At 43.9% G+C, this 25848-nt stretch overlaps 1 protein-coding gene across 1 annotated transcript in view; it reads left to right on the top strand.

The window, feature by feature from the left end:
• Positions 1-1150: 1150 nt before the first annotated feature.
• Positions 1151-25848, top strand: part of rreb1a (ras responsive element binding protein 1a) — a 49304-nt gene continuing 24606 nt past the window's right edge. Inside the window, exon 1 of the mRNA XM_030768857.1 lies at positions 1151-1202. Within this exon, the coding sequence (XP_030624717.1) occupies positions 1163-1202 (40 nt within the window). The 5' untranslated portion in view covers positions 1151-1162. The remainder of the gene's footprint in view (positions 1203-25848) is intronic.

Genomic DNA, 25848 nt, shown 5'->3' with positions numbered 1-25848 from the left:
CACTTGTAAATGCGGCAGTCCTTCACAGTGAAACATGTATCACTAATGAAAACACAAAACTTAAGTTAGATTTTGATTAGACATGGCGTTTCATTAACTGTACTTTACTTGTAGCTTCAACACTTCAAAACATTTAAAACACCAGGCCCACAGACAAACAACCTAACTTTGGTAATCTTCCTCTGTTTTTTTTTTTTCCTTACTGAAACAGCAGAAAATATCTTTTAAAACAAGACAGAGAGAATCCCTCAGGAGTAAGGTGAAAGAGGTAGCTTATCCTACGTTGTTAGTTAAAGCAAACTCGACTTCTGCAGGCTGTAGATCTGGATTGGGCAGTCTTTTACAGTGTTGGAGAGTTGAGGGGGAGGAATGCTGGTTGCTCAGTGGCTGATGAGCAGAGACATGGGGAGGGGTCTGTATCCTGCGATGAGGGCTAATGGGAATGCTGGAGTCGGTTATGCCAGCAACAGAGTTGAAACTAAATTTAACAATTGACTCTAAATATAGTTAATGCATCCCGTCGCGTCCACATGCGTTCCACCGAAGTATAATTCAACATCACACTTGTTAAACTCATTCTGAATTTAAAAATTCTGCCAACAATGTTAAGTCTCAAAACACTGGAAACTGTACTACTTGTTTTACATTTCCAAATAAGAGGCGATAGTTTAAGTGCCAGGTTTGACCATACCATTCTAGTCTGAGATAAGCGCACACTCTGAACGTCAGTGCGTTGTTTAACACTGTAAGGGATCATGGCTGACTATTACAGAAAGTTTTTTTTTTTTTTACTCCGATTTCAGTTCCACCGTGTTGAGATGCTGACTGCTGGCTGAAGTCTAGTGGTTGCAGCCTCAGTAACACGTCCCCTTGGAGACTAACAGGAGCAACACGTGATGCGTCGACTTACTTATCAGGTTTAGGGAGAGGAGAGAGAGAGAGCAACGCTTTAGGGACGGACTGAGGGGGAAGCGAAATAAGTGTTTTCCTCTCCTCCCTTTACCATCTCATCATCTTCCTTTGGAGAGATTCAGAAGAGAAAGAGAAAATAAAGTTCTCGAAGTTTGCACATCTTCAGAAACGCCATTTTGATTCCTCTCCGGAACAACTTTGCAGCTTCTTTTTTTTCTTAGTCCATCATCACCATTCACCATCATCAGCAATGTCTCGGCGAAAGCAGCCCAACCCCAACAAAGTCAAACGTAAGTTATCCCTCAGGTTATTATTGTGTTCCACTGTCGTCCATGTTATATATCCATTCTGTTGGTGTTCAGTTTGTTCAAACTTTAGATATTTGGAATAACCGAAAAGTTTTATAGACTCAGAATGTGAGAGGAGACTTTTTCGCGACTCCCATTTGCTTCCTAGTTTCGTTGAGGACCTGATGCTCATCCATGAGTTAAACGTCTAAGCTCTGGAATTTGCTAAAGTCTTCCTTCTACACGGTTTAATTTTACCTCTGTGTAGTGGTACACGTAGAGAAACAACAGTAATTTCATGGTTTTAAACTTTTATTAACCGTTTAAAAGTTTGAATGATGTGGACTCCGGTTGGGAGGTTCAAAGTCTGTTAGCTAGCGGTTGCTAACTAGCTGGCTGCCTGTGTCGCGCGGAGCATCCATATCTCTCGTGCACTTTGATCGAAGCCAGCTTAGCTACTGAACGTGCGTCAGTCCTGCTACGGTGTGACCTTGTTGAGACGTCTAGAAAGCTTTACGACCATTGACTAAAATAAACGTTGCATCAAATGTAACTGCTAAGCATCGTTAAAAACTTTTTGACAAATATATTAATCCCTAAGCGTTTATGAACATTTATCTCCTCTATTAAATTGTTTCTCGTCGTTTGAAGTTTATTGCGGGTTTTAAACGATGTTTGTCATAAACGAAGTGTGAGGTCTCCGGTTATTTGTCTTGTTAGCTGTTTGTAATGATTGATAACTTGATGCAAATTGTTTTGCTGTAATTAATTGCTAAGTTTAAGTTAGCTTCATATTGGAAATGTGAAGCATCCTCATCGCAGTGCGATGGATTATGTCCAGTCATTTTCAGATTTATCATTTAATCGCTATTGGAAGACAAAAAACGGTTGTGTGTGAAAAGTTAACTTAGTTTGAGGAGTGAAGGAATTAATCAGTCCTCTTGGTCTCTGGGGGAAACTGCAACCTAGCTCGAGCTGGTTAGATAATGGTTGCTAGGCATTTTTCTTCTCCCTTTTCCGCCCCTCGCGCAGACGGTGAGCTTCCCTAAAGTTTGCACAAAAGGCTCAGTTGGTCTTTAAGGTAAACGTGGCGAAGCAGAAAGCCAGTAAACATCTTGCTTAACTTAGATGTCAGTATTGTCGTTCAGCGATGACAGGACCTGTTGATTTCTTTTTTTTGCACTGCAAACTACTCTGCATTTTAATACACGGTTTGATACTGTAGGGGGTGGTAAATAGGGATGTTCCTACGCTTTAGTCGGTCGTCTTGCCCTTGCCTCTCTGTAGCCACTTGGAGGGAGGCAGGGAGGAGAGAACAGATCCGGATGAGCAGTTCGCATTCCATTACGAAATTCTACACTGGAGACGAGTAGGCCTACAGCAGTAGCAGCCGAGCTGTCTTACTACACTCACTCATTTTGCGCAAGACAAGCACAACATGCAACGCCCCTGAGTGCGAAGAGAGTTACAGAAATACGCCGAAAGAGATGTTATACATTACATCAAAACCATTAGTTTTAGCATAACACTTTTTGTGGGACACATCTCTCTCAGAGTTCTTTGAAAGGCTTTCACCTGGCCCATAAAAAAGTCATTTTAAGATTAATGGAAATAATTATTTATAGATGCAGGGCTTTCTTTTTGCAGCCTAATTATTTTGTGTAATTTTAATGACGGATAATGATGTGCTATCGGATAAAACGTTTGTTAATAAGCAACAGTTTCACACTAATATCAGAAGGTATTTTAATGAAAGGTAGAGAAGGGTCGACTAACATCTCCGTATTACATCTCAGTAACAGCTATCAAATGAAGAGTGTCAGTTAGTGGAAAAAGAGAATGTCTATGTAAAGTGTGTTGAGAGAAATGTTCTGGAGCCTGTGTGACTCAAGCTTTGTCAGCTATCTTAACACAAATGCCATATTATGTTTAGGCAGAAGACCTATTTGACAAAGAGATGCTGAAGGTGTCCCGGACATAAAATTTTGATGATGTGCCTATTGCAAACTTTATTGAATTTGCTTTGATGAAATCTAATTCTTGTCAACTTTTAAGAATCTCTGTTTAATCCCATATGTCAGTAATATATATCTATAAAAAAGTAAAGTAAAAAAAGTAATGGATTAATTTTGCTTTATAGTCAGCTCTTGTGTAATTGCTGATGTTTTTCTCCTAATGATGCTGTGTGATGCTTTATTTGCATAAATGCATTTTTGGTGTTCACAATTTAACTAATGGTAAACTGGGATGTTATTTAGATTACTTGCAATGTAACATTTTTGGTGTTCAGTGTCACCCTTGTGGATTAGTAAGAAATATTATAAGATTTGTTTTGTGTGTGTCGACAAACTCCTCATTCATTTCTTGTTCCAGGTGTTTAGGTTGGTAGCTGTTCACTGTGCATTGCAATCACTGTTGACAAAATAGACAGAGCATAGTGTTCTTCTTAGTTTAAGAATATGGAGTCTCTATCCTGTGGTTGGCTGAAATCTAAAGCTGTGTTGACATCTGTTTAAAGATACAATTAGCAAAGGGAAGGTTAAACATGGCCTTCTGATCATAGACACAGTTCTCTACATCAGAGCATCTTTGGATGTATCATTCCCATTAGAAATCCCTTACCATGGCTTAGAAAGACTAATGAAGAGCATCTCTTTCCCCGAGGGTGTACGGGAACTCCCCAGGCATTGGCATTAGCTCGTAATTCATTTAAAGTCCATTCCCACGACATCCACCAAACCACAGCCCACTGTTCTATGGAAACAATCAATATACTTCTACCATAGCCTTGCCTGTTGCTTCTCATTGAACTTACCTGGTTGTGCACAAAGTTGATTGGCTATTTCTTGGCTCTTTTATATTTACATGCGTCAAGCACTATGAGTGATGGTCAGTCAGCTGGTGTTTTGTATGACCTGTTAACATTAACCTGGTGCTGGGTTGTGGTTAGAGAGCCATCACTGTGTGTCCACAAGCAGACATAAGCAACAGGGTGCTAGCTGAATCCAGTTTGATTAGTGTTGTGGTTAGTGATTGGTTCCTGTGTCCATTGGGTCCTGTTGTCCTAGCGATGGAGATGTTCAGACTTCAGCCATGGGTATAGATGCTCAAGCCCTCTGGCTTCCAGGCTATATTTAACGCTCCTTTTTTAGATAAGATTATGTTCCACCTCCCTTGAGGGGTGTGGAGGGGAGGCAAGGACAGAACTTGTGGGCTCAAGGGAGGAAAAAAAAGAGAAGGGAGGGGGGGCAGATCTGAGTAGGGGGCTAGGGGTTACGGGTGTGTTTAGGAATCACCTTAGAATAAGACCCCGCGCAACTCCAGTCATGTGATGTCATCATAGCTGAGTGGAAAGGTGACTCTTTGTTTCCTGTAACCTTTGAATCCTGCTAACTTGACTTTATAATTAACTTTTGAATTTGCCGCACTTGAGAGTTGCTTCATTCAGGCTGCTCTTTTGTTCCAGCAAACAATCATGTAGAACTTCAGTTGCTGTGAGGTATAATAATATTGATGGGGTTGTCTGCATGTTGGTTCAACTGATATGTTTGGTTTTACACTGTGTAAATGTGTTTAAAAAAACCCCATAGTTTTTCACTGAGGTGCTTAGGATGCAACTCTAGCTATATGTTTCCTGTTCTCCGAGCCATTTACTGTAATCTGAAACCAATACCAAATGCTTTGGAGTGTCAGTGTTGTGAGGTTCATTGTTTGCCCTCAGTGCTTGAAGGAAAGCTTAGTTGGTCCTGAAATGTGGATGAATTAGCATTTTGTGGATGGTAGTCGAAAACCAGCCCCGCCCCTCGCCTTAACGTAACCCGTGGCAAGAAACACACTGGTGAGACGTCCATGCTCTGAAGGTTGAAACAAGACTGTTTGACATGGAGACACTGCTGCATTTTAACTGCTTTCAGACTCTAAACACGTATTACTTCTTTAATGCATTCTGTGAAAGAAATATAGAAGCTTGTCTTGCCTCTGAAAGTATTATTTTTTTTGTTTGTTTGTTTTTTGTTTAACTGATGTTCCTGCTCTACATATGAAACTCCAGTGTTGACCTAAAAAAAATCTCAAGCATGCTGTATGTAATTAAGGAAGATGATTGTCTCAGACCCAGTGATGTGAGGTTATCTTTGGCTTGTGATAACGCGTATCGTATACGATGTAATTTAACGGATGACAAACGAGGTTTTGAACCTCAGTTAATCAGACGTTGATGTTGACCCTGCTAGCTCTGTACCACAGATTGTTCTGATAAAAAAAAGAAAAGGAAAAAGTGTTCTCCCTCAAATGTTGATGCTATATTAATGAATCAGTCACTGGTCCCAAGGACAAATCCAAAGGGCTGGAACAAATTTGGTGTTTAGGATAGCTTAAAGTTTCTTATGCTTCTGTCTGAGACGGCTGCCCTTGCAGACCGGGGTAGCGCTGTGTTTCTTAATCACCCTCTATTGTTGTGGAAATTCGCTGAATATGTGAAACATCTCACTTTTGTGGAACGTCATCCAGTGAGCTTACTGTCTCATCACTGACACGGCCCAAATTTCTTTGGGTGTGTTCCACAAATCATCGGGATGATGAGCCATAAGCATGGTTGAGAAATAGTTCTGTGTGTGTGTATGTGTGTGTGTGTGTGTGTTTTAACCTGATTTGGGAGCCTACGCGTCCAGTGGGCTTGCACCTCAGACCTCTTACTGTGGCCTCTCTCTCTCTCTCTCTCTCTCTCTCTCTCTCTCTCTCTATCACCCTCTGTGTTGCCCCCCCTTCTCTTTGCTACAACCAGCAAATAAAGTAGGTATTTACTGCAGGGTCAAAGTCTAACTCTAAGGCTAGGCTATCACTGATGTGAAAGAATGCCACAATGGAGGAGAGGAGGAGAAGAGAGGGGAGGGTGTAAGGGATGGAGGAGATAGAAAATGGAGGCCTAGTCAGTAGCACCTGGGGTAAGAGAGGAGGAGAGGAGATGAGGACAGAGGAGAAGGGGAAGTGAAACTGGCTCTTCTCTTGAGTTGGAGGGGGAAGAGATGAAGGAAGTGTGAAAACAATGGCGCTCAAGCAACTGCTCATTTTCTCTCTCTCTCTCTCTCTCTCTCTCTCCCTCTCTCTCTCTCCCTCTCTCCCTCTCTCTCTTTCTCTCTCTCTGTGCCTGTGTTTCCCCCCTGACTGTGAGTCAGTTGATTTTACAATAGGCATTAGAATCCAACTATTTCGGTCCTCTTTGTACCATTATCCTTCATATCTCGCAGTTTCCAATGTTGTTATTTTCCAGTACTGGAATAGAGTTTTAGAGTGGAGTTTTATCCTCATTGTTTGGTCTTGCATTCATATCCCACAGTTGGAACTTAGTGAACTGTGACAATAAGAGTGAGAGGAAAGAGTTAACAATGCGCGGAGTGACTGATGGAGACGAGAAAAAGAGAGAAGGGAGCCGGACAGAGACTGCGCGATAGAGACTCCCTCTGTGTCTCTCTGTCTGTTTCTCTCTGCCTCCTCTTCTCTCTCATTTGCTGGCTTGCTTTCTCTCTCTCTCTCTCTCTCTTTCTCTCTCTCCCTCTCTCTCTCTCTCTCTCTCTGTCTTCTCAGGCCCATAGCTCTCCCTCCTTGCCTGGCTTTCTTGCTGACTAAACAGTTTTGTCAGCTGGCAGTTGCTAGCAGGCCGAGGATTTGCGATAGCTTCTGGAGGTTGGAGGGGAGGGGAAGGGGGAGGGGGAGGGGGAGGGGTGGTCCTCACAGGCGGCACTTGTTGCTCAGTGGAGCTTGGCGAGGGTGGGATAGAGAAAGAAGGAGGGAAGTAGGGAGGAACAGGGAGAGAAAGAATGAGTGAAAGAGAGAGAGAGAGAGGCTGCTGAAAGAAGAAGAAAAAAAGAAGCAGGCTGCCGCATCGTCCAACCAGTATCTGCCTATGCGTGCTTGATGTCTTTGACAGTGACAAAGAATTAAAGTCAGAGCATTTTTTTCCCCCTTTCACTTATATAACAGACTTGTGTGAACACGAAGGCCAACATGCCTGAGTCTTTCCACCATTGCTGATGCTGTAGCTTACCCGCAACTAGTGCGGTGCATTTTCCACATCTGCCGCCTGTGAGGACGTGCAGGGAAGGCCACTGAGTATCTTTGTGTAAACAGTGCTAATCTGGATTTCTCGCCGCCGCAGCGACGGGCCGCTAATCGAAAGCGAGGCCGTGCCCGTGTCTGTCTGTCTCAACCTGGCCCGCTTTACGCACCTCGTCCCATGCAACAAATATAGCCCAGAGGAGATGAGAAGCTCTAATAAAGCCAAGGCCCCGCACTGCATGCTGGGAAAAGTCTGTCATCAGGGGATGTGTAAGAGCCCATTGACGTGTAGGCTGCATCTTCAGTCCCGTTATCAGCAGCAGGTCAAACCCCCAACCAAACCTGTTAGTGTCAAGTGAGAAACGAATGATGTGACATGTTAGGGTGATAACATTGGAGCTGAAGGCAAAACATCATTATGTTTCCTTTTACTTAGAAGGTGTTTTGCCATCCGCTCTGCTCATTTGAGAGTAAGACACAGTTTCCTTTGCAGGTGATGCTAATGATGGGATGTTTTGACAATTGTCTACATTTGTGGTGAGAGACACACTGCAAAAAAAAAAAAAAAATTCTTTTCAACAGCCTAATGCGTTCCATTACAAACATTTAGCTAGGAAGTCTGTGCTCTGCTTAGTTTGGTTTCACTTTTGGATCAGCCCCATAGAGCTTGTCTGTATGACATAGATTCAGACTACAGGCATTTTGATTTGAGTGATTTTGAAAGCAGAAAATGATCAAGAATATTTCCTCATCGAATCTCAGAGTGCATTGTTCCATGGATTTCCTCTGCATTGTGTTGCATATGATTTTGTTGATTTTTTTTTTTTGTATTTTAATTGCCATACAGCTTCTTTCTTTCTTTTTTCTTTCTTTCTTTTCTTTCTTTCTTTCTTTCTTTTAAAGTTTTCTTTCAATGTAATTGATGTGTTTACTGACAGCGTCAACTGAAAGTATGAGACCATTTCAGTTGCATGTGCGATTAAAAATGTCGGTGTGTGAACGTGAAAAAATATTTAGGCGCACTACAATGTAGTGTATGTATGTATATAGACCAGGATCTTAAATTAGAATCAGAAGTTTTCCTTAGTTTCTCGATCTTCTCACATTCTGCTGTTCGTTAAACGCAGCATTAGTTCAACATTTAGCTGATCATTCAAATTTTGGGAGCTGCAATAAAAAGAAAGAAAGAAAAAAACAAACAGAAAGAACGGCTATTTTAGGGCCTCTCATTTTGAGGTTCTGACCTAAGCTAGCTGAATCACCACTTTGTTTCTCCATCATCAGATCTTCCAGCGACGTGATCACCTTCTCTGTCATTCCCGTTACCTGTACAGCTAACTTCTGCCACACATGCACCCACCCACACCCACACCACAATAACCTGTCTCTTGGTCTCTCTGCTGAAAAGGTACCATTGTTTGTTCTGCAAACACAGGACACACCTTGTCTCCACGGAGACGGGAGTGCATGCCCCTAGTCTTGTTACTCTTCTTTTTTACTTTGAAAGAAGCTGGGTGAACGACTTTTCACCAAAAAAAAGAAAGAAAAAAAAACACCCATTCATCTACCTGAGAGCATCCTTTTGGGCAGCTTGCGGACCTCATGGGGGAGGGGCACACGTGATCATTTTACTGGTCCAAGGATGGAGGTGGGGAGAGAACGAGAGAGAGAGAGAGAGAGAGAGAGAGAGAGGGGGATGGGGAGTAAAGGGTTGGAGGCTGTGAAACTCTGTTCAAGTTAAGGGTGCCTCAGTTGTTCTCTTTTTTTCCCTCTCTCTCTTTTCTCTATCCTTAACCTTTCTCGGAAAGATAACAGGATGAGGAACTGCTAAATCTTCATTTTATCCAGAAGTAGGTTAGCTCTAAGGAAATGCTTTTTCATGGTCTCATGCTGGCCTCACATAACTCCTTTTGTCTTTCAGTCACCTCACATAGTTTTTGCTTTGGCTTTGTTTCTTTCTTTTTTCACTAGTCTTGCCTATACTGTCATGACCTGGCTGTTTTTGCTTATTTAGATACGTCGTCCATTTCGTCGTTATCACTGTTTTCAGTTAATGTTTATGATGTTTATCACATCTTTACTGTATGGCATAGCAGCCTGAGTATATGACACACACACTAACCATCCAGTGGCTATGCGAGTATGACTGCTATCTCATTGCCACGCCCAGGACAGTCAGAACAAAGTAATAACTCGTTCAGAAAGTTCTTTTCCCAGAAAGCCTAACTCAAAGGATGACATGCTTACCCATTCTGAATAGTCTCATCTCACACCTGTTAAAAACGTTAAAAACAGAGTGAAAACGCGCCGGCATTCTGAAATATCCCAGATGCACACACACACACAAACACACACACTCACTGACTCCTTCTGTTTAGGGAACATCAGCATTAGAAAAGATGATGGACTTTGATAAGATTGCCTCTGTTTCCAAAATAGGTGTCGTCGTGAACAGTCATGGAGTTAAATAGCGTTTGACATGAGGGCAGAGTAGAGACTATTTTGAAAGTGTGTGTTAGCCCTAAATTTGGGTTGTGGTTGTTTGTTTGGGAGGGGGGATGGTGAAAGGGGGGGGGTGAAAGGTGTGTCTGTGCTCTTGAACTGGGCATTAATGGTACACTGTCACCCTCCCCTGGGAAAGGACTAGTGAATGAGTTTAGGCTCAACCTACGCGCCCCTGAGGAAGGGAGAGCACAAAAGGATGGGAGCTGCACTCTTTTTTCTCCAACCTGAAACCCTGCCTTTCCCAACAGGAGCTCCACACAAAAGGACGGGTAAAAAAAAAAAAATCACCCTGCCTCCCATCTTGCAGCAGGTATGCATGCTTGGATTTTTAAGAAGGATCCACCCAAATGTAACCCCACTTCAGTCTTCCTATAATGAGTTCAAGTACAAATCTATGCCCCGCTCACCCTCCTTTCCCTTGACATGTGCTTTGTTGGCCTCTGGCTCTAAGTTGTCGGATAAATCACTAAACTAATAACGATTGAAAGATACTTTTTTTTTTTTCTCTCTGTCACCACTTGAGACCTCACAGGTAATATTGTTCTCACTGTGGTTAAATACAAGCACATGTGCAAACTCACACAGTAAGTCCAACTTGCCATTGCTTGTCAGATGGATTACAAAATGGTGCTGTTGTAACCTTCTCAAAATGGATGCGTATAAAAAAAACACTGTTCTAAAATGGGAGTCACTACACAGTGCTTTGGCAGCCCTACCCTCAAACTGTTACCCAGCATCCTCACCATCAGACAAAAGTTTCAGCTACCTTCTAGAAGTGTTATCATTAACCAGAGCTTTTCAGCTTGGCTGCTGAACTTTGGTCCCAAGCACCTTGAGAAATGGAACAAAGGCAATCATAAACCTCCCTGGTAAAAACAAAAGATAACCAGCCTCTTGATTGGCTGAGACAAGAAGAGACCAGGTCAAGGGTTCCTGGAGCAGTGGCTGTCATCCTAAGGGACTTTTTGTAAAGGATGTAGCCCAAGTCATTTTTTGTTCAATAGTACTAAATAGCTGAAGTCTTTACAACTTTTCCAAACTTTTATCTTAAGCTTGATTTAAGTCAGTTTCTGGACTTTGATGAGAACTCTTAATTACCAAGAAGCTTAGGATATTTTTTATCTCCCACAGCAGTCACCAATGTTGGCTGTTTACTACACTTTAAATATGTCCGGTTTGAAAGTGGTCTTCGAAAGTGTTGTGATGCAGGCTGACAGATGATAATCCCCTTAAATGTTTAATGAGCGTATTATTATTATTATTTTTTTGTTTTTCATTCGACAAAGCCAAGGCCACCGAACTGGTCCACGCAGGTCTGCGGCCTCTCAGTGATGTGTCTATTGAACTCCACTTTATCTAGATTTCTCCTGCCTAGTGCTGGCATTATCTTTTCAGCAAGGTCACTGGGTCTGTGATGTAATTTGCCAGCTCTCCCTCAACTCAACCCAGACACACCAAGGCCCTAAAGCCTGTTTGGTTAATGGCTCTCGTCCACTCATAGTTATGATAATGCAGCCTAAATGCATCCAGAGTTTAAATGAAGTGTTAAAAACCAGACAGTTAGCAAAAACATATTGATATTTCTGTTTGGTTCCATTTTGCGTCACCTTTTCTCATCGTGAAGTTGTTTCTTCTGTAATAAAAGGACGCTATCACCTAGAAGTGCATATTTTATCCAGCCAAGGGGAACAGATGTTGTTCACATCTTTCTAGATGTCATAAATGGTGAAGAAATGGCAGAAAACTTCTCTAAAGAGTGTGACATGTGTCATGTTGCCTCTGGAGCAAATATTGAAAACATCTCAGAACTGGTGTGTCTAGAATCTAGCTTTGTTTTACCTTAAGTTCACCAACCCCTTTAGGCAGTATGTTGCATTTGAATTATTTGTGATGTACTCAGCTTCAGAGGGCTGGTGTCTGTGATTAGTGTGTGAAACAGTATCCCATTTGTGTTACCTTTCGTGATAGCTGTGAGACATCATGGTGGCGAGTAAAAGGTTTGGAAGAGATTGCATGTGTCGGGTGGAGGAGCCGAATCCCCTGGCCCATTTCATCCCTGGGTAAGGAAATGGCCTATCCCACAAGACTGCAAGTCTTTCAAACTTCCGCTGCACAGGAAATGGTGGATACTGGTTGTTGTTTCAGGTTTTCATAATTACAATAAGCGCCGTGCTGCTTTAAGGGAATTGTTGTCAGCCATACAGAGAATTAAATGGCTACAGCCATAAAGCCTCCTTTTTTTGTACAGCCAGCTGAAAACATGGCTTGTGTGAAGATTTCAATTAATACTTTTGGATCTTACTTGGCACTCCCTATAAACAAGAGGTTTCTTAAGTTTTCAGGATAAAGAACTTCCAATCAAGTCCTCGAAGGTGAAATCAAAGATGAATACTCGCCAGTCTTTCATCTTTGAAATGATTAGATCAGTCGAGTTCATGACGTCACGTTCACCATGGTCCATCATGACTTGGCTTTTGTCATGGTTCCATCCCAGTCTCCTTTCTAACCTATTTAATCCATTCAAGGCCTTACAACGTCACAAACCCATCAATCTGTGCTCAGCCCGGTCCTGTCCCACATCTGATGGTGGCGTTGGAGAGGGGCGGGGGGGGTCTTTCTTCGTCAGCCTGTTGGCAAACATTGAGGGGGCCCTATAGAGATGGAAATGAGCCCTTTACAGTCCCACAGGAGAAGTGCTACTGCCCTAACGCCTCCGCAGAGTGTCAGTGTCACAAAAGAGAGGATTGCCTTGTCACCGTCACACCCCTATCCCCCCCCAACCCCCCCCCCCCCGTAACGACCACACGGCCCCATGGCAGGGGACCCTGCCTTGGCACTGTAGATGCAGCCCTGTCTTCACATGGACTTTCCCTTTCCCTTTCTGCACCAGTCCTTGGTTTGCCTGTTAGTACAGACAGATACTGTTCATCTCGAGTAGTGATTAACTCCTAACCTTAATGAGAGACTCCGTCACTGTGGCCCCAGCCTCCATTGCCCTAACTATTGACAGTCAATGGCCAATGGACCATTTGTACACCAATCACTCTTTGTGGTTCATCAGTGCTGTTGTCTTCCCTTATATTCAGTCTCTTTCCTGAACAACCTGTGAGAACAACCTTGGTATGAAACTCGTTGGCGGGTAGTGGGAGAGAGAGCAAGAGAGGGATTGGTTTTTCCATCTTTTCAGAGCTGGGTTGTGTTTAAAGAAACACATTTGCATTTGTTTGACCGCACAAGTTATTCTTTTGAATCTTAATACCATTTCAGTGGTATATTTTTTCTGAGGGGATTGTGTGAAGTCAGATCTACAAGTGGATGGGTTGTCTCAAAATACACCTCTTCTAAGGTCTAAAGATAGACAGCATAGTAATCATCTTGGAGGTGGACCTCGTGGCTGCATCTGGCCAGTCTTGGAGCCAGTTTTTTTTTAAGATGGGTGTCCTGATACTGTACAGTAGTCATAATCATCTCACCAAAAAGCCCGGCTCCCGAATTCTTGTCTCTGAAGTTCCAGGGCTTCCACCCCCTACTCCAGATGAATTGCTCCCTTGTAGGAGCATGTCCTTAGGCAGCAGCCGAGAGAGAGAGAAAGAGAGAGAGAGGGAGAGAGTGCGAGAGCCCAGCACTGTGACTCTAGAGTGGCAGAAAAAGAGAGAGAGGAAAAAAAAACAATGTGACTCTTATTTCAGAGAGTGGTGAGGGAAAGGGGAGGGGGGAGGCAGTACGTGATGTGATGCTGGGGGGTCGCTTCAGTGTAGCTGAGAAGCCCCTGCGCGTCCTCGCGCCCCCGGGGTATGATGGATAACCCCCACTGCGAAGGCCGGGCCTGCTGTCCATCAGCCACGGCGTCATAGCAAACAGCTGGCAGCCCTGGCTCCAATTGGCCTGAGCGAATCCTGTAGGCCGGTTTGGAAGGTGGGGCTTTTTTGGATGTGTGGGCGGATGAACGCCACCAGGCCAACAGTTGGCTAATGTTGTGGCCTTGTACTTTGGACTGCATCCTCAGTTTGGCGTTTGGGTCATGTAACATTGAAGCAGATGCCAAAAAGGGAGTGAGAGGAGAAAGAGGGTAGGTAGCAGGAGTTGGTGAATGAGGGAGGAGTGGCAGTAGAGGTAGGCTTGGGCAGGAAGATAACAGTACAGAAGCTCGGTCTAGTTGTCAACTTAGTACTTAGCTAAGTGTTTCAGTTACTCTCTCTCTCTTTTTTCCTTTCCTTTCATTTCCTTTCCTTTCCTTTCCCTTCCTTTCCCCTAAGTGGCCTTCTCCTTCAAGACAGAAGAAAGTATGTTGACAGCCACAAATCATGTGTGGTCACGGCTGTCCGTATGTGTGTGTAGGTAGGTGTGTGTGTGTGTGTGTGTGTGTTGTGTGCTTATGTCTCTTAGCAAGAGAGACAGAGGGATAGCCTCAGTCTTGGCATAGATGAAGGGTGTATTCTTCTTGACTTCACAAAGAGCTCTATTATGGTGTTGTGTAAGAGGCGTATATGCCCAGCCCTCCATCAAACCCCCTCCAGTTGCCCCCCCCCGGCTCCTAAACAGACACTGTGGAACCCAGAGAGATGCCCCCACTGCCTCTAAACGGGCAGGAATCAGAAGGCATCCCCTCCAAAAAAATGGACGTGTACTTTTCCTCTCCTTTTAAGACTTTTGAAATCAGATGAAGCTATGGAAGGCTTGCATATGAGTTACTCTCCTTTTGAAAGAGCTTCATCAGAAAGTTTCACATGGGAGAAATGAGAAATGAGAAATGAGGTAGTTGGCACTGGCAGTTGTGCACTGTAAACTGATCATCTGGATTGTTTTGTCATTGTAGTTTTGCTGGGTGAACTAACTAGGGCAAGGATCTTTAGTGATGATGAACTTTGAGATGCAGGTCACCAGCTAGGTACCAGGATGGACACCTTTTGTCTTGTGATCATATATAGTTGCATGGAAACATTGAATGGAACTCAGATGGATGATAGCCATAGTTACAGGTATGGGACCACATGTCTTCAAAATCTCACTCCAATGTAATTTGAAACAAAAGCATCAGACCTTTATCCCAGTAGCCTATACGTGCGCTTTAATGAGTTTTTTCTTTTATGCCTCTGCATGTGTGCAGACCATTGTTCAGAGGATGTATTCATCTACTGTTGTGATCAGGATGTGTGTGTGTGTGTGTGTGTGTGTTCAGAGGATCTACAGGTTCTTTCAGATTGGCATGTAACAGCTTGCGGCCCCAACAGGTCTGAAGAGGCCCAAATACTCACCTGTGTCGTCTCCTTCTTCCTCCTCCTCTTCATTTTCAGGAAGACCTTTTCAATTGGCTTTTATAAGGGAACCGGACCAGCTGAAAGTCACACCTCAGCTGTCTAAACAAGCCATACACCATCTCAGTCTCCTCATTTTCTAGAGATGATTCTCGTCTGAACTGGAAGCGGCTCAGTGCTCCTGTCAGCTAGTCAGCGCTAATCTTGGCTTATTACCGCTGAGTCTCACAGCACGGTTTGGCCTGAATCTAATGTGTAAAACCCATCAGCAAATATTCTGACCTCATTGCTTTTTTTTCCTCTTAAATAATGTTGTATTCATACCCGCGCAGTCATCTTTCACACACGTTACTTTGCCAGTGTAGAGGGAATCATTATTACAAATGATGATTTCAGACACAGCCTAGACATATTGTCATTATTAAAACTAGGCATCGATAGAAACTGTGCTGAAGAAGATCACTTTATGTTAAAAGTTGAAAAACAACGAGACTGTCTTACAGCAGGGTCAAAATTACAACTACAATTACAATTTGACATTTTGCAGACGCTTTTAAACCAAAGCGACATACAATTAGGGCAGCAGTCAGTTTTAACTCAGGTTACACATTAGGGGACAGGTGTTTTCTGAAAAGGTGGGTTTTCAGTCTCCTGTGGAAGATGGCGAGTGATTCCGCAGTTCTGATTGGGTGAAGAAGGTCATTCCACCACCGCGGAACGAGGGCAGAAAAAAGGCGTGGCCGAGTGGAATGGTTGCCAGGTTCGCGAAGTGAGGGGACCGCCAGCTTCCCAGAGGATGTTGAGCAAAGAGATCTGGTTGGAGTGTATGGAGTGATCAGAGTCTGAAGGTAGGACGGGGCAGAGCCTCTTGTGTCCTGGTTTTGGGAGGTTGAATACCAGGCGTGCAGCAGCATTCTAAATCAGCTGAAGCAGCCTGATAGCGCAGGCCAGTAAGCCAACCATAAAGGCATGGCAGTAGTCCAGGCGGGAGATGACAAGTGCCTGAACTAGGAGCTGGATTGCTTGTTGGGTAAGGAAAGGGTGGATCCTCCTGATGTTGTAGAGGGAGAATCTGTAGGATCGGGTGACTGCCGCGATGTGGCTTGAGAAGTTCAACTGGGCATCCAGGGTCATGCCAATGTTTCTGGCTGCCCTGGAGGGGAACACCACGGAACCCTCAATGGTGATCGGAGTATCGATCATTGGGGAGTTCTTTGCTTGAAAAAAGAGAAGCTCCGTCTTCTCCAGATTGAGCTTGAGATGGTTAGTGAACATCCAGGAGGCAATGTCAGCTAGGCAGGCTGCAATGTGTGGCTGGACCTGAGAGTCAGAGCGGGAGAAAGAGAAGCACAGCTGTGTGTCTTCGGTGTAGCAGTTGTAGAAAAGACTGAGGGCAGAGATAACCTGTCCGAGTGATTTAGTATAAAGGGAGAAAAGGAGTGGGCCAAGTACGGAGCCTTGTGGGGCACTGGTCTGGAAAGGGCGGGGGGAGGAGACCAGTTCCCTCTGGGATACCTGATAGGAACGGCCAGGACAGGTAGGATTCAAACCATGTGAGCTCAGATCCTGAGAAGCCCATCCCAACAGGAGACAAGAGAAGAATCTGGTGGTTCACAGTGTCGAACGCTGTGGAGAGGTCAAGTAGAATGAGGACAGAGCTGAGTGACTTCACTCTGGTCAAGAGAAGCGTTTCTGTGACTGCGAGGAGGGCCATCTCAGTGGAGTGGCTGGCTTTGAATCCGGACCAGTTCGGGTCCAGAAGATTATTCTGGAGGAGATGGAGAGAGAGTTGGTTATAGAATGTGTGTTCGAGGGTTTTAGAGAGAAATGACATCAGCTGGATGTCGAAGGTTGAACAAAGTGCAACCCTGCTGCTTGAAGAGAGTGCAACGCTGAACAGTTAGTTTGGTCTCCAAATCTTACATTAAATACAGTATGATGTAAGTACTTTCTAAAGTAATGAACTGAGAGACTGGCTGAGGAGGAGAGCAGCTCTCATGGTGTCTCACAGACAGTACCATCTTAGAGGGATATTTAAGGAAGTTTCAATATTTCACATATCCTCTTATTCTCCTGCATTTGGAGGCTCAACCAGCCTTTCTCTATCACAGACTTTCTTTGCCTTTATGTAGCACTTCTCCTTGCCCACAGAGGATGTAGAATTTCAGGGAAGTCCACATTCAATGATGTGACAAAAAGTTGCCTTTCATTGTGATTCTAATGTGTGAGAATTTTCTCCTTGCGAACCCCGGAACTGGTGACCTATCATAGTCTCTGGTGCAGCTTTTGAAGAGTTCATCAGCTGCTCAATACGCTTGTGTGTGTGTGTGTGTGTGTGTGTGTGTGTGCACGTGTGCGTGAGCCCCAGAATTTACGGTGTGGAGCTGTCACTCCCACCCCTGAGTGAATGTGCCATTTGTTGTGCAGATAGACAACTGTCTGAGGAGAGCAGATCCACACCATAAAAACAGCACCAAGAAAAGAGAGAGAGAGAGAGAGAGAGCGCAACCGGGGGAAGAATTCCCATGTGACTTTTTCCAGGGAGTTGTTTTTTTTTTTTTTCCCCTTTCCCCCTTTTGTGATGAGCCACAGTTAATCTGCAGTACAAGCAGGCCTATTCACTGAGCAGAATTATTACAGAAATATTAGAGAGTCATCCCACAGGCATACCGAATTTTAAACGCAACCATTCTGCAAACTTTTGCAGGCTTTTACAAACTTGGGCTGTGCCCGTTGTGTAATGATGCGTCACTACCATGGTATGGGAGGTGTGTGTGTGTGTGTGTGTGTGTGTGTGTGTGTGTGTGCACGTGTCATTTGGCATGCTGTGGATGGAGAATAGGGAAAGCTCACTGTGAGCACAGGAAGTGAGGTTTGTTGGCAGCACCATAGCCAAAATGGCTGGATGTCCCCCTGCATACTCACATCTGCTATATAAAGAGGTATTCGTAATAACAATAACAGTCCAGCTCTTTTGTTTACAGTGTTTATGTTCAATTCCCAGTTCAGTCCACTGAGCACACAGCTACTGACTGTCTGTCTGCTTCAGGGTTACCCATGCAGTCAGAAAACATGTATGCAGGGCAGTTTTGTTTTGTAGTGAATAATTTGTGGAAAAGACTTTGAAAAACGTGCATTAATTTATCGAAATGGTCACAGAGAGTGAGAAATAGAAAGAGAGAGAGAGAGATTGCTCTGAGGAGCCAGGGTGAAGACCATCTGTAGTGTGTGTGTTTGTGTGTGTGTGCTTTTTCCAGGCAGCTGCCAATGGCACAGTGATCTGTCATCACACAGACATGCATCTGTACTCTGCACTCACTCTCTGTAACTCACACCAGTGTGTGTGTATCTGTCTGTGTGTCTGCGTCTGTCTGTGTGTGTGTGTGCGTGCACACTTTGTTAGAGCACGATTTCTATATCTCCCCCCATGTCCCTTAGATTGGAGAGTTCTTACTGTGTAATGGCATGAGTACGGAGATGAGACTGGAAATGAGAGAGGCCTTTTTCTTTCTACCTGGGCTCCTATGACCAGCTAACCTTTCCCACAATGTCTCTGCTGCTAAGCTAAGCCAAACCATACCAAACCAGGCCAGATTTTGACATTGTATATGCCATTTATGCCTTCACATAAAAGCCTGAAGAACCTGCAGTCTCGGAGGGTAAAAAGGAAGAGAGAGAGAGATGGAGAAATCCATCCCACAAGCCTGTCACAAACACCTGTGATGGATAGCAGCTGAGTTGTCTGTTGTTCTGCCTGTTTACCACACACTTCACTTGTTCAGTGGCTCCTGTGTCTGCCTCTCCGCTTTATTCCTCTCAGCGAGCACTGATAGGAGATGCTCAGAGGTCAGCATCAACTTATTAAAACCTCCCTGCTGTTTTCACCCCACTTCAGAGGATCCCTGGTAGTTGGTAAAAGGACACATGGAAGGCATAAGGGGCAGATTTTGACACCTCATTTGAAACGGCCCGTGAAGCTCAGAAGAGAATCAGAACACAGAAGCAGATTTGCATGAAACAGGCCCGACCCTGAGGCAGAGAACCCGCTGTCTGCTCATCTGCAAATAAGCGTGGGGAGCGTCACCTCAGATCACTATGGCCTGTGTGAAGACGTGTGACACCACCAGTCTCACTTTATGAAAAAAAAAAGAAGGAAAGAAAGAAATAGAAGTGTTAAAGCAGCGTTTTTAGGGCTCTAACTGTACGACGCTCTTAGGTTGGCCTGATGCTACTTCTGCAGCTAAAAATGTTCTAGATTGACCCCGTATTTATGTAATGTACACTCACATTGTGAGTGGTAGAGTGATGTGTTGTCTGGACTCCTTTATAGTTAAATTATTATTAAAGTGGGACAGAATATATACGCCGTATGATAGTCATATGACGTCAGTTCTTTATTTATTTTTTAAAAGGCATACTTAAAATTTCTCTAATCATCTAACAATGATATACGTGAGGAGGTTTGGTCAGGAGAACGAGTTTTGTCATTGGTACTCTGTCTATGGCTGAGAATGAGAACATACTTGTCCACTGTTATTCCTGACTTTTTGTTTTATCTGCATGATGATAAATCAGGGGTGGAAAGTGCCGTGCTGTGCTGAGTTTGTGAGTTTGTGATGTTCAGTAGGTCGGGGTTAGGGTTAGGGTTAGGAGCACGTACACGTAAAGAGCGTTGTCCACAAACACGTCCCACGGTCCCTCCTGATCCTGTGCTCTTAGCCAGCTGTGTGTCTCTCATACAGACACAGGAGTCGACCCTGGGCCAAAGGGAACTCAAAACTCAGTAGGAATTTCCACACATTGCCACAGTCTGCTCTGTCAGATGACTTCACTTAGGCTCAACTGCTTTTTTTTTTTTTTTTTTTTTTTTTACAGTTATTTCTGCTTTTCCGGTGATGCTCTGTCTGAAAAAGATTTCAATCCTCACAGCAGCTTTCACACAAAAAAGGAAAACGTTAGTTGGTAGAAGTTAATTGGTATAACTTTAGAACTCTTGTTTGTTGGCAGATATCTTGTCACTGTTTGGTTGTAACTGTTTTTAACAATATCTGACCAGCAGGCCTATCTGTGTGTTTTTGTGCAGAGGTACGGTTTGCCTTGATAAGGATGTGGGGACCTCTGGGAGGTTTAGACCAGCCTGATCTTGGTCTTTGGTGCACTCTCTCTCTCTCCCCCTCTACACCTATGCCCCCCCCCTTTTTCTTTTTGTTCTCTCCGTTTAGTCAACACAAAGCAAACGAGCAAGAGAGAGCGAACAGTTCCGCAACCCGGTCCTGAAAGCGCCAGACGAGGGAACTAGCAGATCTTGTTCGTCTGGATTCTCACCGGGCCTTGTGCTTTTTTTGAACGCTCTGAACTCATTCACGATTATTCCCCCCCTCCTCCTCCTTCCCCTCAACTTCCCTGTACATCCTGCTTCTTTATGTCTGTTAAGCCTCTCTCTCTCTCTCTCTCTCTCTCTCTCTCTCTCTCTCTCCTTTACTCCCTCTTTCTCTCTGCTTTTTCTCAGAAGCTTTTACTGGTGAAATGGATATAGTAGTGTGATACGGAGGGGAGCAGGCAAAAAGTGATCTCTTTCAGTGCCAACTGCTCTCCAACCTGAGGCTCCTGCACTTGTCTGTGCCTGTCATCTCGCACAGGAAAAGCACAGCAGCATTCTTTCTCACACACACACATACACGCGCTCGCTCTCTCTGTTTCTGTCTCTGTCTCTCTCTCTCTTTCCCCCCAAACACACACACCCTAAAACACTTGAAGACACAGAAATATTCTTAAATACAGGCTTGTACACACATGCACGCACACACACACAGAGTTTCACAGAGATGCTCAGCAGGTGGATGGACCGGTGAAGTACAGCAGTGCAAACACTACATTTATGCTGAAACATCTACACACACCAAAGTCTCAACCTGGCATTGCCCCATGTTACCTTCCACCAGTCCTTTCCTGCCAGGCTTTTTATGGACAGTATTGTAAAGTAATTCACTGATATCATAAAACACAGTGATTCCTCCGTGAGCTTATCAGCGGTGCATCTCTTCCTGAATAAGATGAGCTATATATTTTTTTCCCTCATGACTGAATGTTGTGTGTGCCCAGTTGCGTGTGTGTGTGTGTGTGTGTGTGTGAGAGGGAGAGATTTGAAGTTCGGCCGTTTTTCTGTCTCTGCTCATGGAGACGTGTTTTTCTCTGTCATGGTCCTGTCAAGTCATGATGGTTAGACTATCTGTGAGACATCATCTTCTCTGCCAGTCTTCATTTGATATCATATCTATCACTCACTTTCTGTCTCTGTCTTTTTTTTTTTTTTTAATCAGTGCTGCATCTCAAAGTCCTTTGAGCAGGAGTCGTTTTCAGGTCAAACTGCACTGCTCTCAATGTGAACACCTCTCTTTCATTAAAGAGAAAAGGGATAAAGAGTCTCCTTTGTCCCAATCACTATGTCTCACTCAGACACACACACGCGCACACACACACACCACACACAGACTGCCCTCTGTATTGTACCGTCAGTGCTGAGTTATGTTCTATGGGACATGCAGGAATGATGTGTTTTTATATGTAAGAAGTTTAAGTTTGCGCTCTCTCTCTCTCTCTCTCTCTCTCTCTTTCACACCCACACACACACACTCTCTCTCTATCTCTCTCTCTCTCTCTCTCTCTCTCACACACACTCACACACACACACAGACACACACAGCGGTGGCTAAAGACCACAGCAACCTAAAATGGCTTCTCCACCCTGTCTATTATAACTGCCTCCTTGGCTCTTAATTAGGCAGTCTTACCAACCACTAATCTGATAATCTCTGTACTGTCTCTCTCTTCCCCCTCCGTCTCTTTCTCTCTCTCTCTTTCGTCCATCCTTTGGTATCTCCCTCGTCCATCCTTTGTTGCAGTCCTCCAACCTACTTCCAGATATCCATCATCTTTCTCTTTTTTTCTTTCCCTTTTTTTATCATGCTTTGACATCCATTCAGCTGTTCATTTACTTGCGTTTGCCGTCTTTTCTCTCTTCCACTCTTCTCTATCTTTCTCACCCTTCTCTCTCTCTGTCTCTGTCTCTGTCTCTCTCTCTCCATCACCCTCTGTCTACACTGTCTCTTGCTGGTCTTTTCAAAACCTCTTTGACAAAGAAGATAAGCTTTGAGTGGCTCTGTAAGTCTTCTCTCCTGCCTCTGTCCATCTGTATCCCTCCCCTGCCTCAGCCACAAGAACAGAGTCCAGTTCTAGCTGAGTGGAGGGCTCACATTCATAATGCCAGCAAATAGAGTTAAAAAATAAAGCTGAAGTAGAGTTAAAAAAAATAGAGGCAGACCCCAGTGTTACCTTGATTTTAGACTCGTTATCTTACTGTCTGACCGGCCAAGTAGTGCTCTTTGTCTGTTAGACTGAGGCGATGATATAGAAACAGTAGTAGGCTGGGCCTTTTTTCTTGTCAATGAGGCATAGTGTGATGCAATAGGTTACACATTTAATTGGTTTTTTGAGCTGTGATGAAACTATGAGACAATGTCTACATCTCTCTTACTATCAGTGCGGTCCCAGGTATAATATACACACAAACCAGCCCTTCACGCTGTAAGGATTTTCTCTCTGCCTGCTTTGCATATGTATTCGTCTGCATTTGTGTGGATCATGTGTGTTTATTGGCTCCGTCTGTTGTGCATGCGTGTCTGTGCGTGCGTGTGCGCGTGTGCGCGCGTGCGTGCGTGTGTATATGTATGTATGTGTATATACATATATAAATATATATATAAATAAATATATTAGTTAGTGTATTAAATATCCTCTCTGTGGTCTCCCTGCAGTGTAAGCAGTGGGCGCAGACTCTTGAGGTGCCCGGTGGTCCGTCTCCTTCGTGGTGCCCGGCAGCGTGTTAACCCTCGTCCTAGGACGGGTAAATATGCCACGCCAGCCCGAGGTCTGCCAACTCCTCCAGCACGCTGCACAGCTTCATCATCTCCAAACAACCCAATCCTCTCCCCCACCCCACCCATCTCTTCTCTACCTAAATACAGCATGGAGAACTGTGCTTCCATACCATCCTCTCCCCCACCCATCTCTTCTCTACCTAAATACAGCATGGAGAACTGTGCTTCCATACCATCCTCTCCCCCACACATCTCTTCTCTATCTAAATACAGCATGGAGAACTGTGCTTCCATACCTAGTCTAGTCAACACCCCTACTGCTTGGCCTCGGCAAGCATGCAAAGTTTCCAGGGAAACTTTACATTGAATTTTAACTCTTACATTTTCACCCCCTGAGTGCTTCTTTCATTTTTATTCCTCTCATAATTCAAGCCTGTCTTTGATCATCGGACTATACCAACTCCTTCAAATTCACTTCCCAACCGTCATGTGTTTCATTTACTTTTGGCTGTTTTACTATTTATTCATTTACTTTTTTTGTCTTTTGTGCTGAGACCCTGCTCTGATATACTATTGCATGTGGTCTGTTTTTACAATATTTCAAAATGTCTTTTTTGGTTGCACCAAAGCCAAAGCATGCGTCTCTGCTCTGTCATTGTGTATAAACATTTCAGTGACCAGGTTCTTGTCTCTCCCACGTTTGTTCAGTTTCTGTTTACCTCTGTTTGATATTGATGACGTGTTATTGGGTGTGGGAATCCCGTGTTGAGGTTAGTCGTCAAACTATGCTAAACCTGCCCCCAGAAGCACTTTCATTTAATCTGTTTTTGATCTCAGTGATTGACATGAAGAGAGAGAAACTCTCTCTCTCTCTCTCTCTCTCTCTCTCTCTATATATATATATATATATATTTTTTTTTCCCCATCATTTGTTGTCCAGATGAAACCAACCTCAAAGAGTTTTTTGGTAAGCCCCGAAGATTTCCCGCCTTACTGCCATGACTGAATTGAATCCCAGTGAGTCACCTATCATTGTTCAAGTTGTGTTGTTAGCGCCTGCCCCAAGCTGCCCCCCCCCCGTGCTCCGACTTGTGGCTCATCCCTCAGGAAGTCATGCAAAAGGACTGAACCATTCAAGTATCTGTTTACAGGGGTGTTCAAGTCATGAAGCATGCTCCGCCTCTAATTACCACCTTGACATGAGAATGGACAGAAAACAAAAAAGGCGGGTTTCTCCTTTCTTCACACTAAGGTTAATCTTTGGGAATAGCGTGTAGGTTTCTGTGCTGGTCCGGACCGGAAGGCATTTTTTCCCGCGTGGTGGTTAGACCCCAGGCCTCTCTTGCAGCCAGGCATGCTGCTATCCTGTGAGAACCTGTTTCAGATCCTGCAGGCAGAGATGGAGCGGAGAGATACGGAACTCCCCACCCGAAACAACCTAGAGAAAACAAAAAAAAAACAACAACAACAGAATACTTCAGAAATGTAGTTGATTAAGAGGAAAAGAGAAGAGAAAGATAGATGGATCTTTAGCTTAGTCAGCTCTTCTTAAAGTAAGCTATACCAACATGACACATAGTGAACTGAGAATTGTGATATTTGCATATATATCAGCAAATCCTGCCTGGCTCTCACACTCTGACTCAACCATTACACTGTAAAGAGATGGAGAAAGATAGAGGGAGAGGGAAAGAGGGAGTGAGAGAGAGAGAGAGAGAGAGTGTGTGTAATAGAGAGAGAAAGAGTGAGAGAGTGTAATAGAGAGTGAGAGAGTGTAATAGAGAGAGAGAAAGAGTGAGAGAGTGTGTGTAATAGAGAGAGAGTGAGAGAGTGTGTGTAATAGAGAAAGAAAGAGAGTGAGAGAGTGTAATAGAGAGTGAGAGAGTGTAATAGAGAGAGAGATTGAGAGAGTGTAATAGAGAGAGAGAGGGAGACGGAATGAGAGAGTGTAAGGGAGAGAGAGAGATTGAGAATCAGAGCAGTTAGGTCTGCATGGGATTGTTCTAGTGGATACATTAGATTACACTTAGTGATGGATATGGAAGTGTGTGTGTGGTCTTTTGTCTTTTATGCTTACAGTGTGGTGTTTCTGTTCTGCTGTGTGGAGGCTGAGAAGCAGATCCATTGAGGAAGCTTGTCATGAGAAAATGTTCATGTGGTGAGAGCCATGTGTACTGTTTTTAGTCAGTCTTTTTTTGTTTCAGCATTCACTGGTGCCGTTACTCTTCCTTTAAGGGGATGACACAGCATCTTCTGAATATCGTACATGCTTTTTTTTGTTTTTTTTTTTACGTGTGAATGTGCATGTATTCTAACTTCACTTTGTGTGGATCGACACAGAATGACTTTCAGGACTGGTGGCTCTGAGTTTATAAAGAATGTGGAGAGTCCAGGCAGCCTAAGGGTCCAGCAAGATGATTAATCACCACTGAATTAAAAAAATTCAAAAATCATTTCCAGTGTTCTGGATGCATATTCCAACTGCTACACGGCAACAACACCCTCTGTCAGACGTGGTCAGTCAGAAAGACCTACTTTTCAGAGTAATTCTTTAACTTCATTGTTTTATGTCATAAAAGTAGTTAGAGTAGTAGTATTTTTTTTTTTTTTTTTAACTGGCAATTCAAAGTCTTGAAATGAACCCCAGCATGTCTGTTGATGAAGCACTTCACAGGCAGGCTGGACTTCGCGCCAAGTCTCTTAAGGATCCCAGCATCCAAACAGGTCACACACAAGCCAAATGTTTGGACAGAGTTGTGTTTGAAGGCAGTTTAAGTCTACACACAGTCAAACTACATATAGTCCACCAAGTAGAGAAGAACAATTCACTGATGCCTTTGAATGCGTTTGAAGGCGTTTTTGCAGTGTTCCTTTTGTTTTTTGGCTGTGGAAGCACAAAGCTAGTTCAGTAGGGCATGGGACAGATTAGAGGCTTATTGTTCCTTCAGCACAGTGAAT

Source organism: Chanos chanos, chromosome 3, assembly GCF_902362185.1.
Source record: "Chanos chanos chromosome 3, fChaCha1.1, whole genome shotgun sequence".
Classification (NCBI taxonomy): Eukaryota; Metazoa; Chordata; class Actinopteri; order Gonorynchiformes; family Chanidae; genus Chanos; species Chanos chanos.
This window is presented reverse-complemented; position numbering and strand designations above follow the sequence as displayed.